The 17,740-nt window shown below is 47.8% G+C and overlaps 1 protein-coding gene across 1 annotated transcript; it reads right to left on the bottom strand.

Moving 5' to 3' along the window:
* Positions 1-9,933: 9,933 nt before the first annotated feature.
* Positions 9,934-11,187, bottom strand: LOC136524768 (uncharacterized). The gene is made up of 3 exons (XM_066518020.1): positions 11,164-11,187; positions 10,956-11,066; positions 9,934-10,797 (listed from the first exon to the last, which is right to left on the bottom strand). Exons 1-3 carry the CDS (start codon positions 11,185-11,187, stop codon positions 9,934-9,936), a joined length of 999 nt encoding a protein of 332 aa, XP_066374117.1.
* Between the last annotated feature and the right edge of the window lie 6,553 nt (positions 11,188-17,740).

Raw genomic sequence — 17,740 nt, 5'->3', positions numbered from 1 at the left:
AGCCTCATCGATCATAGAGCAAGTGATGATCTCCTAGCCTTGTCGGTCAAGGAGAGACATGCCTCCAGCCTCATCGGCCAGGACGGTTGAGTAGTTTCTCACGGAATGGGTGATAGTTTGAGAGACTTTATATTAAGACTCCGGTCATATCGGACAAGGATAAATCGTGTGAATAGTTTATCGGCCTCACATAAACACCACAACTAGAGGGATAAAACAAAAGCTTGTCGCTGCATGCACCTCAGTCTGTCGAAAATTACTAGTCCATTTGCACGTGTCATATTTGCCTGTTTGGCTGAATGGCTCATGCTGCCGGCTGAGGGAATTGTTTGGGTGCCTTTCCATATTTCAAATGCACTGAAACTTTTACAGCACTTGTAATTTTAAGTCCGCTTCCCTGCAGACAAATTGGGAGATTCAGAATATTGCTGCTCATGTCGTGTATGCTTGTCTGTCAGTATAGTGTCATTGACAGCAGGTTGCACAATTTATTTGAGTCCCTTCCCGTGGGCCAAATGCTGTCAAATTTTAACAGAGTGGTACCGAACGGATTGAAAATTATGGGGCATAATTCTAGCGGAGTGCGCTGATCTGCATAAACGTTTGGGACTCATTTGCATCAGAATGGCTGACGTACGTGTGCGCATCATTTTTTTGCACTGATGTACCTGGGCTGTAATTTCTGCTGCTCACGTTCGGCATCGGCAGATGCATGTTTGCCCCTCTCAGCGCTACGGCACCGCTGCACGCAGCCAGACAGGACCGCAGGACTGCAGGAGCTTGCTATGTGGTTAAGGTACTCAGATTGTCACCTGGGATTCCTGCCTGGGCCGCAAGCTTCTCTCTCTCTCAACGTCCTTCTTCCTCGCTCACACTGCATCCTTTTCCTCCCCTCTGCTTCTTCCCTCTTCAGCACCGACACTCCATCCCTTCTCTCCTCTGCTTCTTCCCGCTTCCTCGTACACATTCCTTTCCTCTCTCTCTCTCTCCCCCTCTCCCTCTCCCCCCTTATATTGACCCCCAAGTATAGCTTTGTTGGCAGGGGCACGACCACGGACCTCATCCTTTGCCTGGGGTACGGCGAAGACAGCGGAAGCGTCTTCCAACTCCGGCGAGTGCGTGACAACAGCAGCGACAGGAGAGCGACGACGGCCGCAAGCCGCCGACCTCTACAAGTCTCCAGAACATGGCGGCGATTCCAGCATTATGGACATGGGTGGCAGCTGCCGTTGAAGCTGCAGTTGAAGTGGCTGCGGTTGCGACTCCAGTGGGTCTAGTAGCTGTAGGCGTAGTTGGAGGCGTAAGCGTAGTAGTTGGAGGCGTCAAGCTTGTGACCTGGTTGAAAGAAGAAAAAGAGAAGATTGAAGAAGAACGTAAGGAAAAAGAATATCAAGGTGAGGAAAAAGACATCATTTTTTCAATGTCCAATTCCTGGGCAGTGTGGTCGTATTCGCATCTCTCCCCTCTAATCCCCCACTAAAATTAATGAACGTCAGGTATATTGATCCGCCGCGACCTCGAGGTGAAGGCTGATCTCCAAAGGCAACTGGCTGAGTGTAGGGTGAAAATTAGTGAACTCCAAAGTCAATTGAATGAGTGTCGGAAGGCAAAGCCTAAACTCAAAGTCGAACTCGAATTAAAGGTTAAACTCATTTTGGAACTCGAATTAAAGATTAAACTCCAATTGGAAATCGAAATAAAGATTAGGCTGGAATTGGAGGAGTGTACTGTGACAAAGGATAAACTCCAAAGGGAATTGGAGGAGTGTAGGGAGGAAAAGGTTAAACTCAAATTGAAATTGGAGGCGTGTAAGGCGAAAAAGGGTGGACTCCAAAGGCAATTGGAGGACACAAGCATGAAGGTGGATGTGTTGGCAGAGGCAAATGAGGCAGCTACAAAGGCATATGATGCTGAGAAGGCAAAATTGATGAAGGAATTAGAGGAGTTCAAAAGTAAGAATCTGGGGAAGTAGGACGTGACAAGGATGCTCAAGCTGATATAAGCTAAGAGTTGAGTTGGAGGAGCTCAGTCTTTTAATATCATAGCTACGAGCATCCTATGACAAACTTTATGCTAAGCATTCTTCCCTGAATGATGAGAAGAATTCAGTCCAAGGAGCTTTATACTGAGACGGTTTTAGCATGCAAAGTTGATGTAAAAAATTGAGGCATTTGATGTTAAAATTATGCTGAGATTGAGAAAATGAAGGTGAAAATTGATTAGTGATGTCGACCTATTGTGTTACTTTCTAATCATGATCAGTTGGAACTATGCAGTACAATGGAACCTCTATTTCCATTGTTATATGTACTGTGTTATTGTTTGGATTCATTTTGTGGATACTGCACCACAAGAGAGTGAGCGGATTTAGAGATGCATGCATACAACTCGCTAGTAGTAGATTACCACTGCTAGAGTTGTGTTCTAGATATGGTTACAATCTCGGCTTACCAGCAAGACCTAATTTGCTATCCCTGGGCTTTTGCAGACCCCGTGTCACATGACGCCACCAACACAAACACCCAAAAGCTCTGGATACTGTAACACCCTTTTGTTTTGCTAAGTGCCAAAAACCACTACAAATTTGAACCTTTTGAATTATAGAAAAATAGATTGAATTATCCCTAATGGGATTCAAATGCTGATTCTCGGTCCAGTCTATGCGTCCGTGAAGCTCCCTCTACGACTGTGGGGATATTAGATATGCATATATCTAGGGGTCTAATTGTAATTGTACTGAAGTCCTTTGTAGCTATATATATGAAAGCCACCCAAGGGGTGTGAGGTGTTCTCCCATCTCCATTCTACAAGAACAATATGTAATATGTTGTCAAGCTTGTATGAATAGTAGAGTCAAGAATTCTTAGATAATCAGAGCTAGAGATACACGCACCATTATTATGAAGTTAACAACAGAGAGCAACTAATAACATCAGAATCTAACTAACAACATAACGACTACCAAGGAAAATAAGAGAGCAACTAACAATTCTCCTCAAGACATTCGAACACAGTACCACTAGGAAGCTTATATGCCGTCACCCTCGTCTTTAATTCCTCAGAGGTTGATGGCAAATAAGTTAGAAATTTTGTGCAAAAGGCAAAATTTAGTAGACAAACAACACAAAAACAGAAGATGTATGTAATGGGATTAAGTGAACAACCTTGATGTGAATAGTTTCTAAGCGTGTAAAACAATATAGAAACTCTAGCATTTTAGGAACGTTTGGTCAAAGCAGTTGCAGGAAAAATGTTTTCACTTGCCAATTGAGTAGTAAGGCAAGTAGCCATGGTTCGCTGATCATATGAATACAATAACATGAAGGATGAAATGACTCAGTAAGAAAAGACAATACACAATAATAGGACATAAGAAATGGAGCAAGACGAATGTCGTAACGAGAAGTGTGTACCAATATACAGGAGCCTATTTCTCCAACCCAACGTACCACAGAACCTTAGCTTGGTCAACCCATTCAAAGTCAGATGTGGGTCGTATACATCCTGCGTTATATACATCTCCTCAAGACTAGCATTGTCTATCACTAAAATGTTGTTGACCTCGTCATCCTTGTTCCTGGTAGCGTCTTCAGATGCGTTAGGTCTGAGCAAAATGACAATGTTGCCGACCTAGCCCAGCCGCTGGTCTCCCTTGTCATTGACCAAGCCGCACTTTAGCTTGCCCCTGTCGTCGCAACATTCTTCTACAGACTCGGACTCGCGCATGCTGTCGTCCTCCCTGGTATCCTCTGGTTGCATCAACAATGCCGACGACAAGTGGGCCGCCGACGTCGCCACTAATGACATATAGGCCGTCACCACCATCGCCGCCGCCCGGGCCTCGGCTCCGGCCCTGGCCCCTGGAAGCATAGACGATAGGGTTAGGGTTAGGGTCTAAAATTGTTGTGGTGGCAGAGAAGACGGTGAAAGCCCTAGTTTGGTTTTGGGTAATTGATGAAACCATTTGGACTAATCCTTTGCTCTAAGTGTTAACATGAGATAGGATGGTCCAACCCAAGGAGTGGAGCAAGGTGGCTAGGATGGTGAAGGCCACAAGATCATTAACATGGAGTGGTGGACATGGTGTCATGATCAAGCTCTAAAGGAAAAGAAGAAAGAGAAAAACAAAAGGGAGATCAAGGCAAAGGTATAACTTGATAGGAATTTTGTTTTGGTGATCAAGACACTATAGAGAGTGTGATCACATTTAGGATTGATAGCCGTACTGTGGGGGATAGACCCCCGGGTACCACAAGATGGTACATGGGCCGCACCATCCGAGGTGGCCCGGCCCGTGAGATCAAGGCGTGCACGGCGCTGCTTGGCGTGCACCGCAAGATATTATAATAGTACCAAATAGAATACTTTACTTGTAACCTTGTCCCTTCGGAGTATATAAGGAGGGGCAAGGGTCCCCTAGAGGACAGATCCAAAGAGGTTAATCTGTATACATCTCAATACAATACACCAAAGACACAGGACGTAGGGTATTACGTCGACCAGACGGCCCGAACCTGTCTAAATCGCTGTCTCTACGCCTTGTGTCACCATCTGGTTCCAGATCACACGCATCCTACCGATAATCTACCACCACGGGCACCCCCCTCGGTGGACTGCCGACCATATTTCGTCGACAGTGGCGCGCCAGATAGGGGCCCCTTTTAGGGGTTGTGCGTGCTGATCTTCCGGCGAATCAGATGGCGATTCTCTTCATCAACGTCCTCCGCGGCAGCTCGGCTTTTTGTGGCGGGTGTCCTTGAACTACAGTATCTACGGCGACTCGTCGTAACGTGGTCGGCTACGGCGACAGCATGCACCATGCGTTCCGGCAGCACCACCATGCTCCTCGTCATCGACCTGCACCTAGGCCATGAGCCGATCTACTACTACAGCACCATCCAAGATGACGTGCGATCTACATGCAAGGCAAGCCAAGATTGACTTGGTATGTATCACGTACAGGCTTGGCGTTGTTGGCGATCTTGCTGCTTGTCACGTCTTCACCGCTTCACACCTCCACGACTACTCCAAACGAGACGAACTATCACCTACGAAGCCCGACGACTCTTGCACAAAGCGAGCTGATTGGTGATCCATCATCACGATCATATTTGTGCTACAAGTTACCAAGGAGGCCACGTAGACATACAAGCCAATAGCAAGTTACATGTCGGGCAAGCAAGACCCTCCATCTACTCGAATACGTGCAGACCAGCAATAATTAATCAAAGATATTTGATGCATTGATTGGCTGCTGCATACTACGCATGCATGCATGAAGATTTCATCATTCCAAGCGGAGGAGTACGTGTGCATCCTATACGCGTATGAAGCAGATCTGCATGCCACATACAAGCCGTGCACCAGGTTTTGAGTTCGTTTTGGCTACGTGACGTACCTGCCATCATCGAGCAAGAGACCGGACTCGTCGAGCCACAAGCGAGCCACGCCGAGCCACAAGCGAGCCATCATCAAGCAAGAGACCGCACTCGTCCGCCTACGTCAAACCGTCTAAACCAGGAGCAAGTTGTCTGCTTACGTCAAGCCATCGCCGAGCTACGTCAAGCCACCGACCGAGCCACTAAGTGAACCGCGTCGAGCCATCCAGTGAGCCATGACGAGCCGACCACGGACCACGTCGACCACGACCACGTCAGCCACGTCCCGAGCGGCTCCGCCGAGCTCCGACCACCAGACCACGTCAACCACGTCCCGAGCGGCTCCGCCGAGCTCCAACCACCAGACCACGTCCCGAGCGGCTCCGCCGAGCTCCGACCACATCGACCACCAGACCACGTCGCAATGATGATCGCCGCGAAGAACGGCGCTACGACAACCGCGACCACCGTCGTGACGACAAGTCGGAAAGCTCGAGGATCGGACAACTTCATCGCCAACGACACGTCAAGCCATCTCTCGAACATCGCAACACACCGACTACACCCACCGGCCGTCAATAAAGCTAAGTATTATTTTTAATTGAAAATTTCTTCGATCATCGGACACCTCCGCCGACCACCCTAAGGGTGCGCTCCACGTCGAATTTTCTCCATACATATAATCCAAAACATGTATAAGTTTTTACAGCAGTTCGCCGATACGTTTTCCTTCCTGCTTGACAATCCCAGAGCCGGCACTATCTCCGGCTCCACCCCACGCGTGCATGAGAGTCCGCCCTCTGCGCTACGGGTAGTCGGTAGTCGCTCCCTAGTAACACTGGCACTCTACGCGCGGCAGCGTTCCGTACCTCGCGCTACGAGATGTTGGTCAGCCCAGGGCTGGCGCATTCTTCAGGACAGGTTAATACATCGCGCTACGCCTCTACATAACAAAAGGGCTAAAAACAGCTAATGTTATTTTTCGAATATTACACCAAGTATAATTCATCGCCAACCGAACACCAAGTGTTTACTTCACCTCCTATAGAGAGGTCAATATATTTCATACACCATCATGTACTACCGCTCTCCGTGTTTATTTTTCAGGAACACAGTTCGGTCAGCGAGCTCATGCTTCAGGGTTCGCCAAGACCACTAGGACTTCTGGCCAGACCACTCCGAGCTCCGACCACGTCGACCACATCTCGAGCAGCTCCGCTGAGCTCCGACCACGTCTCGGGGACTTCGTCGGTCGCTCCTCGACCTGTGCTCGGGGACTGCCTCGATCACTCTCCGACCACGGCTCGGGGACTTCGTCGCTCGCTCCTCGACCTGTGCTCAGGGACTTCGTCGCTCGCTCCTCGACCTGTGCTCGGGGACTGCCTCGATCACTCTCCGACCACGGCTCGGGGACTTCGTCGCTCGCTCCTCGACCTGTGCTCGGGGACTGCCTCGATCACTCTCCGACCACGGCTCGGGGACTTCATCGCTCGCTCCTCGACCTGTGCTCGGGGACTGCCTCGACCACGGCTCGGGGACTTTGTCGCTCGCTCCTCGACCTATGCTCGGGGACTGCCTCGACCACTCTCCAACCACGGCTCGGGGACTTTGCGTCTCGACTACATGCGACAGGCAACTCGCATACAGTTGGGGATATTCTTTCTCATTTAGACCTTGCTACAAGGCTCATACCTCGCCTTCCAGCAAGCTCGGGGACTACATCGGTACGATGCACCTGTCGGTGCATCTCGTATCGCCTGTACGACGATTGGGTTCTCAATTTAACTGGGAATTCTTTTTAGACCCTGGCACCACGTGCCTAAGTCACCTACTACCAGGCTCGGGGACTAAGTGGGCACACTTCACCTTGCGGTGAATGTGCTTGTTTTTCGACCACTACGCCTCTGATGATCAAAGATGCTACGCTTCGAGACGCACTTACATTTCTTTTCAGAAATACAAGTGGGCACACTTCCTGGGACGGAAATCTTTTTCTTTCTTCTTAAGAGCACCATACATTCTTCGGACAACCTACTTCTCCGACGACAACGGTGGTCGGAGATGTCAAGAACTCAAGCCTCACTGTTCGGAGAAGGTTGAAATGGCGTGTCGCATCAGAATACATGGCGCTCGGGGACTAGCTGTGGGGGATAGACCCCCGGGTACCACAAGATGGTACATGGGCCGCACCATCCGAGGTGGCCCGGCCCGTGAGATCAAGGCGTGCACGGCGCTGCTTGGCGTGCACCGCAAGATATTATAATAGTACCAAATAGAATACTTTACTTGTAACCTTGTCCCTTCGGAGTATATAAGGAGGGGCAAGGGTCCCCTAGAGGACAGATCCAAAGAGGTTAATCTGTATACATCTCAATACAATACACCAAAGACACAGGACGTAGGGTATTACGTCGACCAGACGGCCCGAACCTGTCTAAATCGCTGTCTCTACGCCTTGTGTCACCATCTGGTTCCAGATCACACGCATCCTACCGATAATCTACCACCACGGGCACCCCCCTCGGTGGACTGCCGACCATATTTCGTCGACACGTACTATCAAGAGGGGAGAAACTGATTTGGAAATGCGGTTATCAAAGTGCCACTAGATGATCTAACTTGAACATTGCATATAGATGGTAGTGAGTGCTAACTACCCTTGCAAAATGCTTTGAAAAATGCTAACACACTTGCACAGTGGTGAGACACTTTGTGGTTGGCAAGTTGGAAGAAAGGGAGTTGAGAAAGGTGAAGAAAAGAAGTCTCTACACGTGACCGGATGCGCTGGTGCCGCGGGCACCGTGTCCGGTCGTGCGCCAAAGTTCTTGCGAGATGAGACAGAGGGCAGGGCTGGTGGCACCGGCAGGATCAGATGCACCGACGCGTCCGGCCATCGTTGACTTAACGCGTCCGGTCATCCCAGGCACGCTCTTGACCCTCTCTGGTCCCTAATCGGACGCAGGCGCGGCTTTGGGATCGGACGCAGGAGCCATGGCTTCGGCGCGTCCTGTCATGGCGAGTTGGCGTGGCTGTAGCTGACGCGTCCGGTCGCATGGAGGGAACTTGGGACCCTCTCTGGTCCACGATCGGACCCACGGCCTGGCGCGTCCGATCGATTGATCAGGCGTGTCCGGTCATTCATTAACACGCGTAGTGACTGAGCCGACTGTTGAAATCTAACGGCTCTAGTTGAATCATGGCCGCCACGTGGACGGTTGCGGTTGACCGGACTCTGACCGGCGTGTCCGGTCGATCTGACCAGTGCGTCCGGTCAGCGCGCGACAACAGGCAGTTGGGGGCCAACGGCTCTTTGAGCCTTGGCCCCTCTATTTAAAGGTGTTGGCCGGCTTGGGCTCACTCCCTTGGCTATTTTCATTGACATAGCAACCTTGTGAGCCTAGCCACTCCTCTCTCACTCATCCTACTTGCTTGTTGCATCATTTGGTGTGATTGGAGAGCATCCAAGTGCATTGCTTGAGTGATTTCATCTAGAGGCACTTGGTGATCGTGTTTCGTTGTGGGGTTCTCTTGTTACTCTTGGAGTTTACCGATTCCTAGATGGCTTGGAGCAGCGAGGATCGTTGAGAGGAGGTTGGTGATTGTCTCCGTCTCCGATCGGTGGACTGTGAGGGGTTCTTGAGCCTTCCCCGTGAGAGAATCACGAAAGGCATCTCTAGTGTATTGCTCGTGGCTTGTGGATTCCCATATTGTGCTGGTTGTGCGGCATCTGGTAGTAGGTTTGGTGTATGATGCCAATTAGCGCGTGAACCTCCAAGTGGGTGAATCGCCACAAGGGCCAGCTTGCCGGCAAGCAAGTGAACCTCGGTAAAAAATATTGTGTCATCTCTTGCCGAGGATTTCATTGTCTTTGTGATTGTGATCGTGATTGATTGGTCTTCGTCTCTCTACTCTACACCGGCGGTATAATCAATTCACCTCTCTTGTATTTACATTTATCTTATCTTGTGTAGACGTAGCTTTTCTAGTTGCGTAGATCTCTAGTGTAGCTTAGTTCTTAGTTGTATTTAGCTTGCTCACTAGTGGTAGAGCAGCAACATAGCTTCTTGGTGTGATCAGAGATCATAGCCTATATTTAGAATTGTTGGAATAGGTGGCTCGCATCTCCCTTTATAGTGTTAGTGCAAAATTCGCTTTGCCATCTTTATTACTACCCACTTGGCTTAAGTGTTGTTTATAGAAAATTTTATAGGCTATTCGCCCCCTCTAGCCATTTAGGACATCTCAGACGGTAGGGTACGCGTGTGGACAAAGATGCACGAGGATGGAGAGGAAGTAAGACTCTGGATAATATGGAATATCTCCCATCTCCCATACCTTGGACAGCCAACAGGAGGCACAACTGGTCTGGGACGACGCAGAGGGAACCAAGAGAGGCTTGCAAACAGGTTTCTCGGTTTGAAGATTCGTTTGAACCCAACCGAGTCTAGTCCAGTTTTTTTTATAAAAAAGGAATCACTCGTTCCCATCACATCTCTACTATAATAAACCTTGTATATAGATCATCCATCTTGTTATTTTTTTGAGCAGATATAGATCATCCATCTTGTGGTGGTGGTGCCTCTGCCTGGGCCGGGGCCTTCTCTTTGACTATAACAGAAGGCAGAGCGGCCTGGTGGGCCTTCTGTTCAGCGTCCTGCAGTCTCCAGGTGAATGCGTGGAACTCGGCCCACCGGCGCTCCCTGGCCCCGCCCCCGCCGCTCCCGCTCCCGCTCCCGCCGCCGTCCTCCGGCTTGCTGCCCTGGGCGAGCAGCGTGGGAACGCCGCGGTGCACGACGAACTGCGCGTCCACCACCCCGACCTGCGCCTCAGGATCGTCGACGCACCTCCAGAAGTTCCAGTCCAGCCCCCACCCATCGACGAGGTCGTTCTGCACCATGTGCCACACGCACGCCCACGCCTCCCGCCCGAACAGCGGCGCCATCACCTCCACGAAACCGCTGCACGGCCGGCGCCCCTCCTCGCCGGGGCCGCAGCTGCTGCGGTGCACCTCGCTGCTGGTCCTCCGGACGGTGACGTCGTACGTGTGCAGGCCCCCCGTGGTGATGTCCAGCGCCGGCTGCGAGATCTCCAGCCCGTGCTTCTGGACGATGCGCATGCGCACGTACTCGTCGGCGTCGAAGAAGGTGGCGTCCACGTCCTCGTCCCACAGGAAGACGTAGTCGTAGGGCGCCACGATGCTCGGGTGCAGGAACCGCTTGGCGTACCACCACTTCGCCTGCTTCCTGGTGCTCACGTGGATGGTCTTGTTCTTGGACCACGCGAAGTCGGCGTCCCACTCCGTCGTCTTGCCGTCGTAGTGGTACAGCACCACGTCGAACTTGTGGACAGTGGCGTTGACATTGGCTTTCTCAGTGTACCCTACTGTCAGCGCCAACAGGTACATGCCGGCGGCCGTGTCCTGCACCAGCAATTTGCTTTCAGGATATATCGATCGGAGGCATCTTTATTCAGACATGACAGGATTAGATTAATGCTTATTCATTCAGAATAAGAGCAGTTCCGATCAGTTAACAATGGTGAAGGAACCAAGGATCGATCAGAGAGCGGCGGCCAGACCTCACGCGGGTTTCCCCAGATGCGACGCAGGTGGAGATCAGACTCTGAAACCACGATGTATGGCGGCAGCCTCTCCGCGGCTTTGGGAATCATCTTACGCGCAACAACATTCTGCAGCAAAAAGAGAGAGACAGGAACGCCATGAACTGAGTAAAGTTTCATTCGAGCGCGGCAACTGAGTCATGCAAAAGTTCAGAGCTGTGCGTACCTCTGGTTCTGAAGTGGCATTCATCTGCAGGGAAGAAGAAGAAGAAGAAGAAGAAGAAGAAGAAGAAGAAGAAGAAGAAGAAGAAGAAGAAGAAGAAGAAGAAGAAGAGCTCACATCTGCGGTTCTGAGTGTCCCCCAGAATCTGTCTAGCATGCTGCTGCCCTTTCCCCTGGAGGTGGAGTTGGCACCGGCGTCGCCATTGCTGCCAAGGAATGTGCCACACTGCACTTCCTTGTGTAGGAATCGAAAAAAACTCTTCAGGTGTAGATTAGTGAGTAGAACTTAGCTTAATGCATGAATCGGGAGAGGGAAACTTGTTTCTGTACCTCGCACTAACGTAGTTGCATCCATGGCGCCGCAGCGACGTGGCCACTGATGTCGTGGCAGTGTAGGCGCGGTGGAGTCCAGAGGACGGGGGCGTTGCCGACGAGGCTTCCCGTCACTTGCAGCGCTGCCCATGATCAGAGAGGCCTTCTAGTTTTACTTCGGTAGGTCAGTGGCGGCGTCGAACCTCGTCTCACGTGCCCTGACCCCCACCTTTCTCTTTATTTATAGCGCTGTGTGACAGAGGCCCACCGACCAGTGGTCGGTTAAGCGTCCCTGATCAGGACCCGGTCAAGGGGTCTGATTGACCGTTGGGCCAATCGGTGGAGATCAAACTAACATTCTCCCCCTTAATCTCATCTTATAACTTAAACTTAACTTACTTACTTTATCTTGTTCTCATTCCATCACAGATCAGTGCATAGAGCGTGCCTCATCGTCACGGTCAGTTGCCATTAGACTTAACAGCTACAATGCACCTCCCTGTTTTTGAAACAGATACTCCACTAGGCCCTTAGTATCTAGAAATCATAGGCTTTCTCATAAACACATGTCGACTGTGTGTTCTCTGAACGCACTAGGTGGTTAGCCTTTGGTAAGCGGATCCGCAAGTACTTACTCGGTACTTATGTGCTCAATGCTTTCACAATGATTCTGGATTTTCTCCTTTATAACATATAACTTAGTGTCAATATGTTTGGCAGCACACTTGACCTGTTGTCTTAGGAGTTAACTTACTTTAAATGATTATTGTTGTCTACCATTGTTAAATTCGGGTACAAATTACCTTAACCTCTTTTGCCTATTCCTGAGTCCTCATGACAAGCTATACTATGGTATGCATCATTGATGACACCATAATTGTTTCATTGGAGCTTTTCCATAATAATACTCCAACTGCGAGTGTTAGCAACTGCTGTGGATTTCACTACACATTTCGCCAAGACTTAACTTTTGTACCCTAACTATTTGAGAGTACTTGTTCTTTCTTACTCAGCATGAGGCCTATGATACTTTGCAAAAAATTGCAAGACATTCTTAATTCCATTCCAGTGATGTATATCTGGACTAGACTTCTGTCAAAATAGCCCGGATACATAAACTACGTCAGGGTAAGTTCTTACTTGTACTTGTACTTGTACACACATCAAGCTTCCAATAGCTGAAGCGTATGGAACCATATTCTTTTGACCGATCTCATGTCGGTTCCTGGGACACTTAAAGTTTCCAAATCTATTACCCTTGACTATAGGAGCAGGCGTTGGCTTACTCGTATGTATACTTTACTTCTTTAGAATCTTTTCTAAGTATGCCTTTGCGATAGTCCTAATACCCTATTTTCTTCTATCTCGGTGAATTTTGATTCCTCGAACCAATAACGCTTCACCAAGATCATTTACATTGAAACTTGAGGACAAAACTTCTTCTTCTCCAATGACAGATTAACATCACTACTAATGAGTAGAATGTCATCTATTCACAGGATGTGGAAAGTGAATTTTCCATTCTTGAGCTTTGCATAAATGCTATTGTCCTTCTCATTTTCTTTAAAACCCAAACTTTCTTATCGTTTCATCAACTTCAAATACTACTGTCTAGAGACTTACTTTTAACCCATAAATGGATCTCTACAGGCGGCATCCCTTATGTTCTTTTCTTCCACGACAAAACCTTTTGGGTTATGCCATGTAAACGTTTTCATATAAATCTCTGATGGGGAATGTTGTCTTTACATCCATCTGATGTATTTCTAAATCGTAATATACCATGAACACCATTATGGTTCTAAAGAATCCTTGCATGAGACTGGAGAGAAAACTCTCATCGTATTTTTTCATTCTCTTTGCATAAAGCATATTGCTACAAGTCGTGCTTTATATCTTTCAACATTCCCTTTGGAGTCACATTTTGTCTTGTAGACCCATTAATAGCCTACTATTTTGGCTTCATTAGGAATTACTTCTAAGTCCCAAACATCGTTGGTATTCATCGAATTTATTTTAACTTTATATCTTTCTTGCCATTTAAACAAGTAAACGCTTTTCATGACTTCTTTAAATGAGGTGAAATCACCCTCCATTTGAATTTCTTTACTAACATAGACTTCATAGTCTTTGGAAAACCTGGTTTACTAATTTTTTGAGACCTTCTGGGGCCTCATCACTGGCACTTTCATATGGGGCTGTTGTTGCTCTTCATTGCCAAGAGACAATTGATTTATAGGCTCCTGTATTATAAGATCCTTGTTTACATTATTCATCTTCTTCGAAAAGCCAACAACATGTGTTGTATAAGTCATACAACATCAATAGGTATCGAGAGATTCATTGTTTCTGAATCACTGAAGTGGGCATGCAGTCCCGCTTCTCTTCAAGTATTAGGTATCTACATACCATGCTCCCCCAGATCTTTCTATCTTTTCTAAAGATAGTGTATCTTTAAATTTCTTATTTTGGGTTTAATCCGTTAAAATCTCATATGGCGCTTTAAGCACTACCTTAACATCTTTGAGACTGACTACGCTATTTTTCTGTTGGAACTTTAAAAGGTCCAGGAATTTAGTTATTTCTCTGCTTAGGGGTATCATTGTTGTAACCGTTGTACTCCTCCAACGGTCTTTATCTCACTCTGAATAAAGAGTATTTTTCTTAATTGATCTTAATATTCCCCCTCGAAATATGGCATGAACTTTACTGCCATAATTTCGATAACTATTCAGAAAACCTATGAACGAGGAGACATATGTAACTTACTTCATTCACATGATTATGTCATGAGAACATAGTTATTTCTTGATTCGTATAGGAGTACACTTTTCTTATTCCACTTCAACAACCCAACGAGGTCTTTCATTAGTTGTACTTTTGCAAGTCACGCTTGCATCTTTTCTTATCCTTTGGCCAGTATTGACCATGACGATGTATTTCTATTATGCCAAGCTCAATACTAGAACAACATAAGAGCCACCCAAGCTTCTCTCGCTATACGGGATACAAAACATGTGAGTCATCACAAAACTTCTCCCGCCATGTAGGATGGGCAAGCATAATTACTATGCCATAGCTTCTCCCCATGTGGGATACATCTATATGAAAACTTAGTCATGACGACTAAAACATTCACTTATACTTTATTTTTTAATTAAATCTTCTCGTTGGTTCTAATTTAATTAGAAAATTAGTAAACTAACAAAAACTATCATGAACTGACTTGACTCAAGCCTTTCCATTTACATACCCTAGCATTGCAGCCCATTGGCATGCAGCCGAGTGATTTCGTCGGTTAAAGATAAAACTTACAGTATACTTCTGCATCAGTTCTACATCATCGTTGGGTAGAAAATAGAATTTAATGCATAAAAACTCATAAATCAACTTGAAATACATACAACTACTCTTCAAAATTAAATTCTCCCGTTGGTTCGAATTTAATTGGAAGATAATCAATACTTCATTGCAGCGGAAACATATTAATTAAATACATTCTATTAGTTTAGAAATATTTCTTGGTCCTTGTCTACTCTCTAAAAAATTGATCATGTTGGTGTGAAATTTATCAGAGATTTAAAACTCAAACTTGAACTCATTATAATATTGTCATCATCAATGTTGGTCAGAAAATGACAATACCATAATCTGACTTAAACAAAAAACGGACTACTCATCTAATTAAATTTTTTCGTTGGTTCCAGTTTAATTAGAGGAACAACATAATCATAATTTACTAAATACAACTGCTCTTCAAATCAAACTCTCCCGTTGGTTCAAATTTAATTAGAAGATAATCAATATTAAACTTTGCAGCATAAACTTAAACATAATTTGTGAATTTTACCCACAGGAAAAATTATTTTGCTAATTTTCTTGAGCCATTACTCATTTCTTAGGAAATAAACATTTACTGGAAAAAGAAAAACAAAAAAATTGATTCAGTTCTTTACTGTGCGCTCGACCCAGCAGCAAAAGCTGGCCTGGCCTGATCTGCTTGCACGCGCACTGTGCCTCCCAGCCCGCAACCTGGGCCTGGGCCGGCAAAACCGCCCGCTGTGTGCTCCCGCCTGGGCCGAAAGTCAGCTCGTTTGTTCTACACCGTCGGATCTAGATCGCCGGTCACGCGGTCTTCTCGGCAGATCAAAAACGCGACGCGATGGCTGGCACCCGAAACCCTAACTCATTCTCGTCCCCTGCCTCTCTCTCTTCGCCCACAACGGCCGGCTCTTTGCTCTCTCTCCTTTCTCTCTCTAAAAACTCGGTGGTCGGAGATGGTGGCGTCGCCGCGGGGCCCCACGCCGGTGAGCGCGCTCGCCCAAGGCGGAGCACGCCATCGTCGAGCGGCCTTGCGCCATTGCACTTGACCCCACGTGGCCCCGCTCCCCTAACCCTAAGAGAAGATAGAGAGGTGGTGGCGCCGTAACCGCCCCCTCGCCGGCGCGCGTGCTCCCTTGCAGGTGAGCACGTCGCCGTTGAGTGGCCTAGCCGCAGCGCCCTTGGCCAGAGCTCGCGCAAGCCCTTCGAGCAGCAGCGGCTCGGCCTTGTTCTCGCACGCCGACGAAGCGGCAGCGCGGTGCAACGGCGAGGTAGGTCGTCTCCCAAGCCATTCCCCTTTCCCCTTCTTCTCTTTGATTGGATCTTCTTTTCTCTTCTTCCCGGAGCAAGTCCGATCTAGGGTTAGGGTTTGGGTCGGGTCGGGTTAGGGTTAGGGTTCGACGCGAAAACTCTGCTACTGTTTTTCTTCCCTGAATGGATCTACGCGGGTTAGGGTTCGGGTTTGTGTCGATTAGGGTTTGGCCGAACCCACTGCTACTGTTTTCTTTAGTTGTTCTTCCCCTTCTAGGGTTAGGGTTAGGGACCCTTTACTTCGATCCGAATGGGATCTCTCACCCCCTTCTAATTGCTGCTACCTCAAACTAGATCTACAAACTAGCAACCTTGGCTCCGATACCATTGTAGCAATCGAAAAAAAACTCTTCAGGTGTAGATAAGTGAGTAGAACTTAGCTTAATGCATGAATAGGGAGAGGGAAACATGTTCCTGTACCTCGCCCTAGCGCAGTTGCATCCATAGCGCCGCAGTGACGTGGCCGCTGATGTCGTGGCAGTGTAGGCGTGGTGGAGTCTAGAGGACGGGGGCGCTGCTGGCGGGGCTTCCCGTCACTTGCAGCGCTGCCCATGATCAGAGAGGCCTTCTAGTTTTACATCGGTGGGTCAGTGGCGGCGTTGAACCTCGTCTCACGTGCCCTGGCCCCCACCTTTCTCTTTATTTATAGCGCTGTTTGACAGGGGCCCGCCGACCAGTGGTCAATTAAGCGTCCCCGATCAGGACGCGGTCAAGGGGTCCGATTGGTCGTTGGGCCAATCGGTGGAGATCAAACTAACACCTTGACCTGCAGGGCCATGCAATGTTCAGAAAGAGTTAAAGATGGGATTTTGATTGGCAATGAAATGCGGATATGCCTAATTATTGTTACTACTAGTATTACCTCTGGTGTTATCTGTACAGAAAAGGAAATGCCGACGAAGAGTCCAAGCACCACCGCAGATGACGCCGCCAGGATGAGTCTTCCTTTCATTCTCACCTGCTATCCGATCCAGTCACCCACTCGGAGTCGCAGGATATGATGGATCAGAGTGAAAGCTAGGTACTACATGCATGTGCTTGGTCACCGGAGTGAAAATCGGCAATACAATGGCAAGTAAAACGATCGGTTTCTTACGAAATACAGTAGCTTGGAATCGTTCATCTGACTGAAAACTGGCAATTGGCAATGTGTTTACTCATGTAGCGGTAGCAGCAGCTATTGGCATGGATGCAGTGCAGTACACAACTGCAGACTTGCCAACTGCGTTCTACTTCTACACATGAAATCCGGCATCTCCATTATTCTGAAGCACAAGTAGCAGAGTCAACAAAGCACCTTTTCTTCCGTTTTAAGAGTCGTCCTAACCGTAACATTAACAGTTACAAAATTGTAGCATACATATGCTAATTACCATTCCAGCCACATATAACATGTATGCTACATATCTTTGTATTAGCAATATTATTAATTCATTGTGGCCATAAATTAATTAGACAACATCGACCCATGCATTCATCGCTTACCCCCGAGTCGTGGTTTGCTGATATACCAAGTATGATGACTTGCAACTTGCAAGCACTTTTTTTTTCTGACAATAATAGCGCTTGTTGCTGTGTAAATGAATAAGCCTTGTCTATGCTGCTTCTCGTAGACATTTGGAGCCGATAACGAATTG

This window comes from Miscanthus floridulus, chromosome 18, assembly GCF_019320115.1.
Source record: "Miscanthus floridulus cultivar M001 chromosome 18, ASM1932011v1, whole genome shotgun sequence".
NCBI lineage: Eukaryota > Viridiplantae > Streptophyta > Magnoliopsida > Poales > Poaceae > Miscanthus > Miscanthus floridulus.
Note: the sequence above shows the minus strand (reverse complement) of the source record. Positions and strands in the feature narration are given on the sequence as shown.